The 13,409-nt window shown below is 41.7% G+C and overlaps 1 protein-coding gene across 1 annotated transcript; it reads left to right on the forward strand.

The window, feature by feature from the left end:
• Positions 1 to 381: 381 nt before the first annotated feature.
• On the forward strand, positions 382 to 12,312 carry npc1l1 (NPC1-like 1). The gene is made up of 21 exons (XM_080468329.1): positions 382 to 577; positions 2,152 to 2,313; positions 3,564 to 4,454; positions 4,635 to 4,928; positions 5,017 to 5,240; positions 5,339 to 5,439; positions 5,525 to 5,697; positions 6,054 to 6,182; positions 6,475 to 6,657; positions 6,756 to 6,870; positions 6,982 to 7,247; positions 7,380 to 7,469; positions 7,554 to 7,744; positions 8,869 to 8,996; positions 9,100 to 9,229; positions 9,371 to 9,426; positions 9,543 to 9,693; positions 9,805 to 10,036; positions 10,767 to 10,880; positions 11,036 to 11,198; positions 11,297 to 12,312. Exons 1-21 carry the CDS (start codon positions 536 to 538, stop codon positions 11,515 to 11,517), a joined length of 4,056 nt encoding a protein of 1,351 aa, XP_080324455.1. The 5' UTR covers positions 382 to 535; the 3' UTR covers positions 11,518 to 12,312.
• The last annotated feature ends 1,097 nt before the right edge of the window (positions 12,313 to 13,409 follow it).

Genomic DNA, 13,409 nt, shown 5'->3' on the forward strand with positions numbered 1-13,409 from the left:
CGTATGTTTGCAGCTCAGAGAGCCATAATTACAATAGAAGGGGTATAACTGCTGCCACAAATCATCGTTGTGATTCATATGAACCATCATTCACTATGTAGATCTGTTGTCAACATAAACAACAGAGGTTCCAAAGGCCACGGTGTATAATCAGACACCTGTAGGAGAGGAACTGGGTGTGGTCATCATATTGGATTCCCCCTCATAGTTTCTCCCTCTCGGTTTGATCAGACCACTGACTCAATCAGTCCCTCCCATGCAAACAGTGGAATTGCCGTTCCATGGCTCTGATTGGACAGCAGTCACATCAGGCCAGATAAGACCGAAATGCTTACGTAGGACATGTCTTCATGCTTTTCCAACACCAGCTCTGACGCTATCAGACGGACAGACGGACAAACAGACAGACGACAGGAGGAAGAGGAGACTCAGACGAAACTGTCTTCGTCTGAGGAATCTTCCAGGAAAACAGTGACCATTATACACTCCAATTTACTGTATGTGAGGACTTTGACTCGTCTGTTGCTCAGGAATCATGATTCGTGTTTCAGCTCTCATCACTTTTCTGACTTGTGTGGTAAGTTGGCCTTTAAATGAGTGATTATTTCACAGTAGTGTTCTGTTATATACAGCTACGCCAATACTGTCCACTTGTTTTGATATAACAATAACTTGCAACAGTTTCGTCGCAAAGTCCATCATTACAAGTCAACAGTTTTTACCAGGATCTACGAGCTGAGCCTGAATAATCCGTAAAATTGTTTGGGAACTGCTTGTCAAATAATACTTACATTCGCTCCTGATCAGTTTAAGATCAAACTTCATGATCTAGCAAATGTTCCAGCCTTGATGAAACGTGTCTCATCAAGTTCATTTCATTTTGTTTATTTGTGATTATGATTAATTTGTGTTGGGAGCATTTGGTAAAATATATATCTTTGTATCACAAATGTGAAAACAGACATGATATTCCAACATGTCAAGACTTATTTCCACCCAAAACTGAGATTAGAGAAGAGTTTATGGAAGCAGCAGAGATTCAATTAGTTACATAGATAAATGGGGAAAAAAATAAACATTTTCTGAGGGTTTTAGCAGTGATTTTGAGAATATGGATTTGATACTAATTCAAAATTCTAAAATATTATAAAAATGACTTAAAGGTAACACAGAAGTAAAGTGTTGGACAACACATTTGTGACTGTATATTTTTTTTTCTGTGATTTGTGTCTATAAAGTTTTTAACATATTGAATACTTTTAGAAGACCTGATAAAAATGAACTTATGAATAAATATTGATAGTCTTTATAAATACTCTCTCAATAACATATTGTGTAATTGAGACAACCATTAGAAAAATACCACACTAGTTTTAGTTCGATCGTAAAGAAAAGAAATCACGTATAGTATGTCATAACATACATGAACTCACATTTTTGATTTTATATAGTTATAACCATATATATATATATATATATGAGAATTTGTCTTCTCTTCTCTTACCAGAGGTAATATTAAACAACCTTGGACATATCAAGCTTACTTTATTACTTTCTACTTTATTGTTCCTCCAAGGTGCCACTGAGTAGCGCATTGGGTGGGACTACATGTCACCATGATATTCATAGATTGTTTCTGATAGCAGACATGATAAACTTATCAATGAACGAACCAAGGTTGATCTTGTTCTTTGTTTACAGTAGTCATTATGAAAAATATTTACTAATGAATCCCGTTTTGTAAGACATGAAAAGTGACTTGCTGACTAAATACAAACGAAGTATGCGAATTTTGTCCTTTTATTTAATACTCTTAAAAAGAAGCTAATACATGAAAACAACAATCACGATAGCGTGCTGTTGCTGTCTGTGTCTTGCTGTAGGGACTGAAGTGAGTTAAGCAAATTCTGATGAGCCCACTATCAAGAGGAACTGGTGAGGTTAGGCAGAGGTTAGGTGAAGAACTCATCAACCAACCTTATGGGCACATGCTTTACCACAGAGGAAGAAGAGAATAAAATCAAATAGCAGAAGTGGTGATAGCCATATTTTAGAAGCAGCACCTAAGGTATGAGTTCAAAGTGCATTTCAAACAGAGTTTTTCCACACTGTCATGTGCCATGTTTGTGACCCATTCTGTTTTCCACACAGGTGCTCTCTGAGGCGCAGCACGAGGCCGGCTACTGTTCTTTCTATGACGAGTGCGGTCGTAACCCTTTGATAGAGGACTCCTTCATCGTTCCCATCGTCCCATGTTTGAATTACAGCAGGGCCCGACTTCTCGCTGGTGAACACTACAAGAAGCTCAAACAGGTCTGTAGATTCGGCTCAGTGTCTCACAAGAGACACGAGTTCCTTAGAACCAAAACTGCTGCACAGCAGGGGGTTGCTTTTTATATAGAGTGAGCACTAAGTTCCAGTAAATTCTGCTCCATTTTAATGTACACCATTATTATTCAAAAAGACGAAAAAAGCAGACGGATTTGAAAAGCTACTTGCTTTGCATCAGGCAAAGTTTTGTATTTCTTTACGTCTCTTGTCTTTTGGAATAAGAGTGATTCACATTGCAATTTTTCAATACACGAGAAAAGATACAAAACCCAGAGCTTGAAATAAACTGGAACAATATGAATGTCACCTTCATAAGAGCAGCAAAGCTGTTGGAATGCATGCATCGGATACATTATCATTGATACTCCTTTTTATTTTTGTCATTGTTGTTTTTTTGTTTTATGATTCCCATTGGGTGACAGCTGTTCTTCCTGGGGTTTTACAAAATTATAGATTCAATACACAATACTCATAGATCTCGGAAAATACCATAAGAGCCTACAGCATGAACAACACACACGAACAGTACAAAACATTGTACCAGAACAGACACATTCACAGGATAATCAACCAAACCAGGACACACTTTTGTTCATAGTCCCACTCCCAGAATTTACACTCACTTTTCTCCACTGGCTGATCTGGTTCCCGCAACACCTTTTAGTTTCAAACAAAGATCAAAATAGATGCAACTTAACTTCCTTATTCACAGCTGTTTCATTAATTTTCTTTTTATAATAATATAATAATAATGATAATACATCAAACCTATAAAGCGCATTTTTCACACTAAAAGAGGCTTAAAGATGCTTAAAGACGTTTTTTGACAACTGCTTTCGTGCTCACCAGTGATATTTGTGGTGGTCCACTCTCAGTGTTTGGTACTATGTATAACTACACTGGGCATCAATTAGGGAAATAGGCAGATGGCTTTCTGGAGACTATAAATGCTACTTAGTTGTAGGAAAAGGCTGCATTCTCGTCTTTCATGCATCCTTGTTACTCCAAACAGTGCAATGAAGTGCAGGTTTAGCAGGCAGCAGCCATTTTGGGACGAGACTAATGACTGGATAACATCCACACCTTAATATTGCAAGATAACGCATGATAAAACTGACCATAGTTCTCACTCTTTGCCTGTTGACAATATCTTAGAAGCCTCTCCTCAGTTCAAGAATTGAGCATGCGCTTCAACTGGTCACTTCATGGAATAACCCCTGTCCCTGCTTCAGGTGTGCCCCATTTTGGACCATGGAGAAGGCCAAACTCTTGCCTGCTGTTCCTACCAACAGCTGCGGTCTCTGGAAACCAGCTTGACCCTGTCCAAGGCCGTATTGAACCGCTGCCCCTCATGCGCTGAAAACTTTGCCCACTTGCACTGCATCAACACCTGCAGCCCCGATCAGAGCCAGAAGATCAACATCACCAAGGTCATGAATGTGACCAACTTGGGCAGGACCAGGGAGGCCGTGGTGGGTTACCAGTCATACATCACCACCGACTTCGCAAATGCAGCCTTCGACTCCTGTAAAAATGTCAGGATTCCCGCAACGGGAGGTTTTGCGATTGCCACTATGTGCGGCCGCTATGGCGCCAAACTGTGCACCCCTCAACGCTGGTATGACTTTCAAGGAGACTCCAGTAACGGCTTGGCTCCACTCGACCTCGACTTCAAGCTTTTGAAAGAGGGAGACACTTCAGGAGTGCCAGAGGGTGTGATCCCCTACGATGGAAAAGCTCTGAGCTGTAACGAGACAACACCTTCAGGGGGTCAGGGCTGCTCCTGCCAAGACTGCCAGGAGGCGTGTCCCAGTATGCCCAACCCACCGCTACCCGCTGAACCCTTCAGAATCCTGGGCGCTGACGGTTTTCTGGTGATTTCTATCATCTTATTCTGTCTCCTGATAATCGCCCTCCTGCTTTACCTGACTGTCTCGTACGCCATATCTGGAAAGATGAAAGGAAACACAAAGCAGAAAAACCAGAATGTTAATGTTGTAAATGAGAGGATCATCCAGCCAGAAGAGGTGACCTGTCTTGATAGAAACAGCTTGGCTGCTCAAGCTTTCCTGAGCTCACAGTTTCGGTTCTGGGGAACAACGATGGCCACTTATCCTCTCATCGTGAGTATTTTTTAAGTATCAGAATGAATCTTTTCTGTTTTGTAATCATTAGTTTAAAAGACGCCACAGACTTATCGTGGCTCTCCGGACCGATTAGATTGAACAATTCTGAAGATCTTAGTGAAAGCAACAGAAGGTATTATTTGTAACATAATAAAGAATTTCTTATCCTTATACAAGGTACTCCTGGCGTCAGCAGTCATCGTGGCTGTTTTAGCCGCTGGCCTGAAGTCCATCGAGCTCACCACTGATCCGGTTGAGCTGTGGTCTGCTCCCAACAGCCGTGCACGTCAAGAGAAAGACTTCCACGACACGCACTTTGACCCTTTCTTCAGGACTAACCAGCTGATTTTGACAGCACCTGACAGAAACGGCCACATTTACGACTCGTTGCTGTTTGGCCAGCAGAACTTCAGCGGCATTGTATCCAAAGAGCTCATCATTGAGCTTCTTGAGCTCCAGCAAAAAATAGTGGTACAGAAACAGTCAAAGATGACATTTGAGAGTGTTTGTAAATTACTGCTTGACTCACTAGTGCTTTTTTTTTCTTTGCCATTTTCAGAACATCTCGTTCTGGTCAGACGACCTGAACAGAACAGCGACTCTGAAGGATGTGTGTTTCGCACCACTAAACCCATCCAATGCGTCCTTAAGTGACTGTGCAGTCAACAGCATAACGCAGTACTTCCAGAATAGTCTGGACAACATTAATGCAAAGGTGAACATGACCGAGCTGGGAGTGACCAGAGAGGTGGATTGGAGAGACCATCTGATCTACTGCCTTGGGTGAGTATTCGTCCAGTAAATGGCATTTTCATGGATTTATTTATTTTTTTTAATCATCAAACTTGGAACCTCACTTTCTCTCTCTGTCCCGTCTGCAGCTCTCCGCTGTCGTTCAAAGACATCACGGATTTAGGCATGAGCTGTATGGCTGATTACGGAGCTCCAGTCTTTCCATTTCTGGCAGTAGGAGGCTATAATAGTGAGTGACTTCGGGCACCATGTTCGCACAAAAGCCACGGTTTCTAAACTCCGAATTAACCCCTTGTGTGTCTTGTGTTTTCCAGATGATGACTATACAAACGCAGAAGCTTTCATCCTGACCTTCTCGCTCAACAACTACGCTCGGAACAACACCAAGTTCAAAGTGGCTTTGCAGTGGGAGACAGAGTTTCTGAAAATTGTCCAGGACTACCAGAAAAACCCAGAAGCCAACTTTACCTTTGCATACATGGCTGAGGTATAGTACATCAGGGGATCTTAGAAGAGAGCTTGTTTACCTTTTTTTAATTGCATTGCCTCAGGAGACTTTTATTGCAGTAGTGTTTGAAAGTTATTTGGCCCTGTGGCATGATGATGGAATCTGGGGCCATTTTTATGTATTTCATATATATTATTGCTTCTCTTTTTTTTTAATCTTGTTAAGGAAAAGTCATTAGACAGAAGACAGCAAACAAAGTAATCAGCAGTTTCACCCATAAAAGACTCGCTGCTTCAGCTTTTCAGGGGGTGCCCTGAGGTCTTACCTCAGGTAAGGTTCTGTCATCTCACTATCTGACAGAAAATAACTAATGCTTCTCTTCTCTGCCCCTGCAGAGATCTCTTGAGGACGAGATTAATCGAACGACAGCAGAGGATATTCCAATCTTCATGATCAGCTATGCTGTGATCTTCATCTACATCGCTGTGGCACTGGGAGAATATTCTTCATTTTCACGCATACTGGTAAAGCTATGCCTTTTTTTTAATTACAAATTGTTCATATTTTGCTTTAAAAACACAAGTATAGCATTCAGCTGCTATAGTACAGATACTTATCACTGCACATGATAAGGGCATGTTGTCATAATGTGGCTGTCAGCTATACAGTCCTTATCTTTACAGTAAAGCAGATAGATTAATGCCTGGGAAGTTATACAAGACAGAAAAGCACAAAACAGCAAAAAGATAAGAAACCGACAAAAAAGGTAGAGTTTAATTGGGCTGGATTCCTTATTTTTTTGTTGTTGTCCTGCAGGTGGATTCCAAGTTTCTGGTGGGTCTGGGTGGGATCCTGGTGGTCGGTTGTTCTGTCCTGGCCTCCATGGGCTTCTACTCATGGATCGGCATCCCCTCTTCGCTGGTGATTCTGCAAGTCGTACCCTTCTTGGTGCTCGCCGTTGGAGCTGACAACATCTTCATTTTCGTTTTAGAGTACCAGGTGTGTAACCATGTGTACCCTGAATGTGTACAATTGCTGACGAGCTAAAACATTTTCTCTAATTGCGTAATAATACGATCGTCCCCTCGCCCCGACAGAGAGATGTTCGGAGGCCTGGAGAAAAGCGGGAGGAGCAGATTGGTCGTGTGCTGGGAAACGTGGCTCCCAGCATGCTCCTGTGCAGTCTTTCCGAATCTATTTGCTTCTTTTTAGGTAAAATCTTTGATATTTTTAACATGACAAGAAAAACACAAAGTGCCATTGTGGAAGAAATAAAAGTTGGCCCAACAGTTTGTTAGAGTGTTTCTCTGGCTTTCCTTCCAGGGGGCCTGTCAACCATGCCAGCAGTGAAGTCCTTTGCCCTGTATGCAGCTCTGGCTGTGCTCATGGACTTTATTCTGCAGATGACAGCGTTTGTAGCGCTGCTGTCCTTAGACGCCCGGCGCCAAGACAGCAACCGCTGTGAACTGGTCTGCTGTGTGAAAGTGTCAAAAGAGCGCTCAAACAAGCCCAATGAGGGCTTCCTGCTGCCCGTCATGAGGAAATACTATGCTCCTTTTCTACTGCACAGCTACACCAGGGTCACAGTGGTAAAGCGACTAACCTCACACACCTCACACTCACACTATTCTTTACATTTCACCACCGAGCCTGTAACGAAAAATGGGATTTAATCTGATCTGGCTATTTGTTAAATACACTTTATTCTGTGTTGCTTTCAGATGCTGGTTTTCATCTTCATGTTTTGTGCGTCTATATTCCTCATGCTGAATGTGACAGTCGGTCTGGATCAGGAGCTGGCGATGCCGCAGGTCAATAAGCGAGGCTGTTTAAACAAGAATGAAAGCCAACACTTTCTGTGCAATCTAACTGAAGTTACTCTGTTTGCTGTGCAGGGCTCCTACATGCTGGACTATTTCCAGTACCTGTACAAATACTTTGAAGTCGGAGTCCCTGTTTACTTTGTTACAAAAAGAGGCTACAACTTCTCCACCGTGGAGGGCATGAATGGCGTCTGCTCCAGCGTGGGCTGCGATCAGTTCTCAATGACCCAGAAGATCCAGTATGCTGCCAACTATCCTAACCTGTGAGTCAAGGTCTTTTTATTCATATTATTAAATTTAAGTTTTTAGATAACTTGCACATTGTTCCTGCTCAGTTCTGCTTATTCATCATAAAGTGTCTTCTCCTGTTGGGTCTTTATATCATCGTCCTTCACTGAGAGCCTTGAACCTGCTGTTATCACTGAAGCAGCCTCAAACACGATAGCCCTTTGGATAAGATAATGATGAGCTTTAGTCGCTGAGCACTAAAAGATGCCTCCGGCTGATTATTCCACGCAAGAAAAGCACAAATAGAAATAATAAGAAATGGATTATTTCGATCTTTTTAATAGATGAGAAATGTGGAGGTGTCATTCAATCAAACAAGATATACATTTCAGAAGTTAAAAGTATTCATTTTTGCCATATAGCATCCAACCAGATTAATTCCAAATGAGTATGTGCATAAATCATACCCCACTGCTTTGTTTTTTTAATTTTGTGCTCATACAAGTTTTATTTCAATTTATCACTGGCACTAACGGTTGGCAAACAGCAAACCTCTTCTATTAAGGGGGATAATAACATTACAGATAAGGATTAATTAAAATATACCGAGAGGGTTTCTTCCTTTAAATGTGTTTGTAAACACAACAGCAATCTATCACAGAAAACCTGCACGCAGCAGAGCTTTTCCTTTTTTGTTTTTTACACTTCTGCGTTTCCCCGTGTACTAATCTGATTTAATACAGTGATTACAGATCGTTCAGATTTTTAGTGGATCTCTTTTAATATGGCAGGCTGTTTAACTAATATTATATCAATCTTTAGACTATCATTTAGTAGAGGTAGATTTAAAGTCAGACAGTAGGTATATCTTTGAGGTTCTTGCAGAGATAGAGTCAAATTGTAACTTACCTAGATTAAAAAGAGGTTCCTTATCAGTTTTATTAAGATATGCAAGTCTTGTTTTGATAAGAGTATCACAGATACACGTGATCTCTGGTTACTCTTGAAGGATGTTTCCTAAAATGAATCAAAAGGAAGGGACTATTAGAGCTCTGTGGAGTCATTTGGTACAGGAAATCAATGAAACCTTCAAAAACACATTTGCTTTCAGATATTTTTTAATTTTTTTTTATTCGCTATGTATCCTTGTGATTTATAGATCTTATGTGGGCATTCCTGCAAACTCATGGGTGGACGACTTTGTGGACTGGTTGAATCCTGGATCCACTTGTTGTCGCATTTACACCTCCGGTCCAAATAAAGGAAAATTCTGTCCCGCAAGTGAAAGTGAGGATCACTGCTGAGAAAACAACATGTACTCACCCATTCTCTCTCAGCTGTGAATTCATTGACTTTAATCACTCCTTCCATTACTCCCACGTCTCTATAGATGCTCTTCGCTGCCTTAAGAAGTGTATGGAAAGACCCACAGATGGAGTTCTCAGGCCTGATGAGGAAAACTTTGCCCGCTTCCTCCCTGATTTCCTGGGTAACAGGCCCGACCTGCAGTGTCCCAAAGGGTGAGTTATTGTTGGGCCATACAGCCACATGAAAACATCACCAACCAACCCATCACATCATGCTGTGACATCTGAGATTCAAACACTCTGGGATTCATTCATTCATTGACAGTCTTGCTTTCTGCCGTTCTTTCTAACCAGTGGTCTTGGAGCTTATGACACGGCTGTGGTGAGAGATGAGAACGGAGAAATAATAGGTAAGTCACCTGAACTCATCAGACAAAGTCCAGCGATGACGGATTGGTTTGAACTGAAATGATTTGAGTGGATGATTTATTTTGAAAAAAAATTTTTACGTACGTGTGCCCTTCAGCCTCACGTTTCATGGCCTACCACACACCGCTGGTCAACTCTCAGGAGTTCACCGCTGCGCTCCAAAAGTCCAGAGAGCTGGCTTACAATATAACCTTGGGCATGAGACAAGTAAACGACACCTCATCTGACTTTGAAGTATTTCCTTACACGTATGTACTCTTGTCCTCTCCAGTTCTGTGGAATGACCCTTCAAAATAACCACTGATTGTCAAGACGTCTGTACGTTTCCGACCGTTGCTTTGCTCATCTGCATCTTCCAGGGTAACTAATGTGTTCTACGAGCAGTACCTGACCATCGTGTCAGAGGGACTCTTTAACATCTCGCTGTGTCTGCTGCCGACCTTCGTGGTGTGCTGCCTGCTGCTGGGCTTGGACCTGCGCTCGGGCCTGCTCAACCTCCTCACCATCATCATGATCACAGTGGACACCGTGGGAGTCATGACTCTGTGGAGCATCGATTATAATGCGGTGGCCCTCATCAACCTGGTGACGGTGAGAACGTCTCTGTGAAGAGAGACACTCCTCACCTCTCTGGATGCTGACAGCAGGATGATCTTTAACCGCGTTTCACTCACTCAGATTGTCAGACATTGAAAAGTATAATGTAAATAATCAAATGTCATTCAAGACTTTTGAAATTTCTGATATTTTAAGCTAAATGCATTAATCAGATCCAACCAAGCAATAACTGGGAGATGCTGCAGCTTTGCAAAGCAAAGCCACTAGTGAGAGCAGTAATAATAATAATATAAGCAGTGTGAAGCGTAAGTACCTTTTACACAATTTCTAGAAATCCCACACAAGGCAACACCTACAGCCCAAGTACTTGTGAAAAGGATTCATATCTATTTTAATCTCTTTAATCATAAAATGTCTTGTGTGTTTAATAAATGTTTGTATTGTTCACTTGAATTTCCCCTATGTCCTTCAGACGCTGAACATTGCTCAATATACTTTCAATTTCTAATGAATAAATGACCAATTCTAGATAACAATCCACATCATCAGCTTAATGTTCAGTGTTTTTATTGTGATTTTATTTCTATTACTGGGTACAAATTTGTTTACTATGTTATCGCTCAATTTCTGATGCCAGTTTTTAAAAGACCATGAAGCAAATCCTGACAGGAACATTCATTTCTCTCAATTCATTTTTTGACTTGATTGATATAATAACAGATTTCTTTCACTTGCTAATGTACATTTTCAATGCTATTTGCAGGCGGTGGGCATCTCGGTGGAGTTTGTGTCCCATATAACACGATCCTTTGCTCTCAGCACGAGGCCCACGCATGTGGAAAGAGCAAAGGAAGCTGCGGCCAATATGGGAAGTGCGGTGAGTGGACTAAAGGGCAATCTGGAGGTGCCCGTTTTTATAAAACCAAAACGTCAAGTACTGTTTACATTAGGGGTGTCAAGAGACGCAAAGCTAATCCGGTGAAATTCCAGCTCAAAACAGCACATAGTAAGAATTTACTTTGTGTTCTGAAGGTGCTTGCTGGTGTTGCCATGACGAACCTGCCAGGCATCCTCGTGCTGGCGTTCGCCAAAGCGCAGCTCATCCAGATCTTCTTCTTCCGGTTGAACCTGATTATTACTCTCCTGGGGATGGTTCACGGACTTGTGTTCCTCCCTGTGCTGCTCAGCTATTTTGGTATGTGCTGTTTGTTTTGTTTTGTTTGTTCCCCTGCAACAGAGAGCACAACTGGCACCCGGAGTCGGCGCTGACTGTCTGTGCCTTCTTTGTTCCAGGCCCCGGTGTAAATAAGGCATTGCTGCTGCAGCTCCAACAGGCCAGGGCGAAGGAGAGCCAGGAGCAGGAGATGAAGAGACAAGTGTATGATAACTTAAGCTACCAAGGGAATGAGCATAAGCAGGACCCGAGCTCACACACCACAAACGGTCCCACTGAACCCAGCAGCCCTTCTAAAATGGCAGGATACACAGGGGAGGTGAGGATCGACAGGCTCTGAGCGCCGACCATGAAAACTGTTTTCACGCTCCGATGAGGAAATGAATGAATGTGTAACACACCAAGCGAGGAAGAGGACAGAAAAATACGCACGGCAAACAAGAGGACATGTTTTGGGCTTCACGTGGAAATCACTGACTTATCTATGAACCTCAATCAAAAAGTGACCGGCGGGACGGCGGATAACGAAACACACTTGTGCAATATTTTGTGGCCTTCTGCAATGGATTCACCTTTCCTGTCTCGTGAGAAAACTACAGCTGCGGGAATATCTGACAGGAGTTTACAGAGGTTCCTCGAATAGTTTTTTTTATTTGCATTGCATGTAATTGTTTTGTGTTTGTGTGGAAGCTTCACAGTGGCACTGGTTAGGGTAATCTGAATTCACCGATGCACACACTCCAGCCCTTCACTGTGCAGTTTCGTGATTTAGCTGTGTGCAGTCAGTAAAGAAAAAGAAATTATCCAATAACATAAAACCTCACAGTTGCCATAAGATTGATAACAGACAATTATAAGCTATTGATATGGATTAGTCTTTAGGACAGTTTTCAAATATTTTGTTTTTATTTAATACATATTTTTGCCTGCTTATTTTAACAAAGCTGTTGTCATTTTAAAATTGTTCTTTTAACATTTAGAAAATGCTTTTTTCAAATGTAAGTCTGTGCAATGTGAAACAATGAGACCAATTTGGGACTTGTCTGTATTTTTTTTTTTCTAACTTCATGAGATGGTTAAAGACATAAATAAAGGGAGCTTTCCTTTACACGGTTGTGAGTCAATGTAAATGATGAAAATATTGTTGTATATGTTTGTTTTTTCCTGGATCCTCTGCCAACTTCACACACCACCTGATTTCAATCTATAAATCATCAGTTTTATTCAGGGTTACACAGCGCTGTAATGCATGTGAGGTCCTGAATTGGCCGTCAGTATGAATTTGCCTTATGATTGGCTGGTGGCCTGTCCAGACCTGTCCAGACCTATCCAGACCTGTCCAGACCTGTCCAGACCTGTCCCCCGGAGTTGTTTTTCAAGAACGGTCTGCAAATAACAAATTTAACTGTTACTTTAAAAAAAAGAAAGTTATTATCAAATTACCCAAAATGAGAAAACTTGATGTGTCCATGAAGAATCTCTGTCGTCCAGGTCGCGGTCTGGTCAGGTCTGCACACATGCCGAAGTGTCCTTGGGCAAGACACCGAACCCCAAATTGCTCCCATTGGAATGGTGGCGCCTTGCATGACCGCAGCCTCCATTGGTGTGTGAATGTGTGTGTATGGGTGAATGTGATTAACGATGTAAAGCGCGTTGGGGTTGCTCACACAGTTGAACAAGCCTATAGAAGTGAAATCAATTGACCCTTCAGAGATCTTGTCAAAAAGGAAACTGGACTTGCTTGAAATTTCAAAGATGTTTCAGTTCTCAGCTATAAGTTTTTGTCAGTCGTGAACTGAGTAGTCTAGTATTTATGTCAAGTGTCTGTGTGTTGCTCAGGTTAACAAAAGAACCAGATATCAACTACTACCACAGGAATTAAACAGTATAAATGTTGGACCCTCGCTTGAGGGTCTTTTAAGCAAATGTGACTCCTGTTGACAGGATTTGCCACAGCAGTGAATAATAATTATTGACTTCATTTACAAAGTGCTTCCAATCTTTAAAATTAAAATTTAAGGAAAAGCAGACAAAAAGTAAAAAATGACCAATACAGCCCAATAAGTCGCGGTTAAAGTGAGACGTTCTCTAATTAAGAGTTTGGGCTTGGGAGCTTTTCAGAGTGGAGACGGCGTCTGCGTTGAGTTTCTGTTCCAGCTTCCTTCCATACCCTGAAAACAGGTTAATTGTTGACTCGGAAAATAAATTTTAAATGCAGACCATGTTAGGTAT

Source organism: Lipophrys pholis (genome assembly GCF_963383615.2).
Source record: "Lipophrys pholis genome assembly, chromosome: 7".
NCBI lineage: Eukaryota > Metazoa > Chordata > Actinopteri > Blenniiformes > Blenniidae > Lipophrys > Lipophrys pholis.

Coding starts and splice junctions, on each gene's coding strand:
- npc1l1 (XM_080468329.1), top strand. CDS start 536: ATGATTCGTGTTTCAGCTCTCATCACTTTTCTGACTTGTGTG. Junction 2,314..3,563: donor ACTACAAGAAGCTCAAACAG/GTCTGTAGATTC, acceptor TCCCTGCTTCAG/GTGTGCCCCATTTTGGACCA. Junction 5,698..6,053: donor CCTTTGCATACATGGCTGAG/GTATAGTACATC, acceptor CTGCCCCTGCAG/AGATCTCTTGAGGACGAGAT.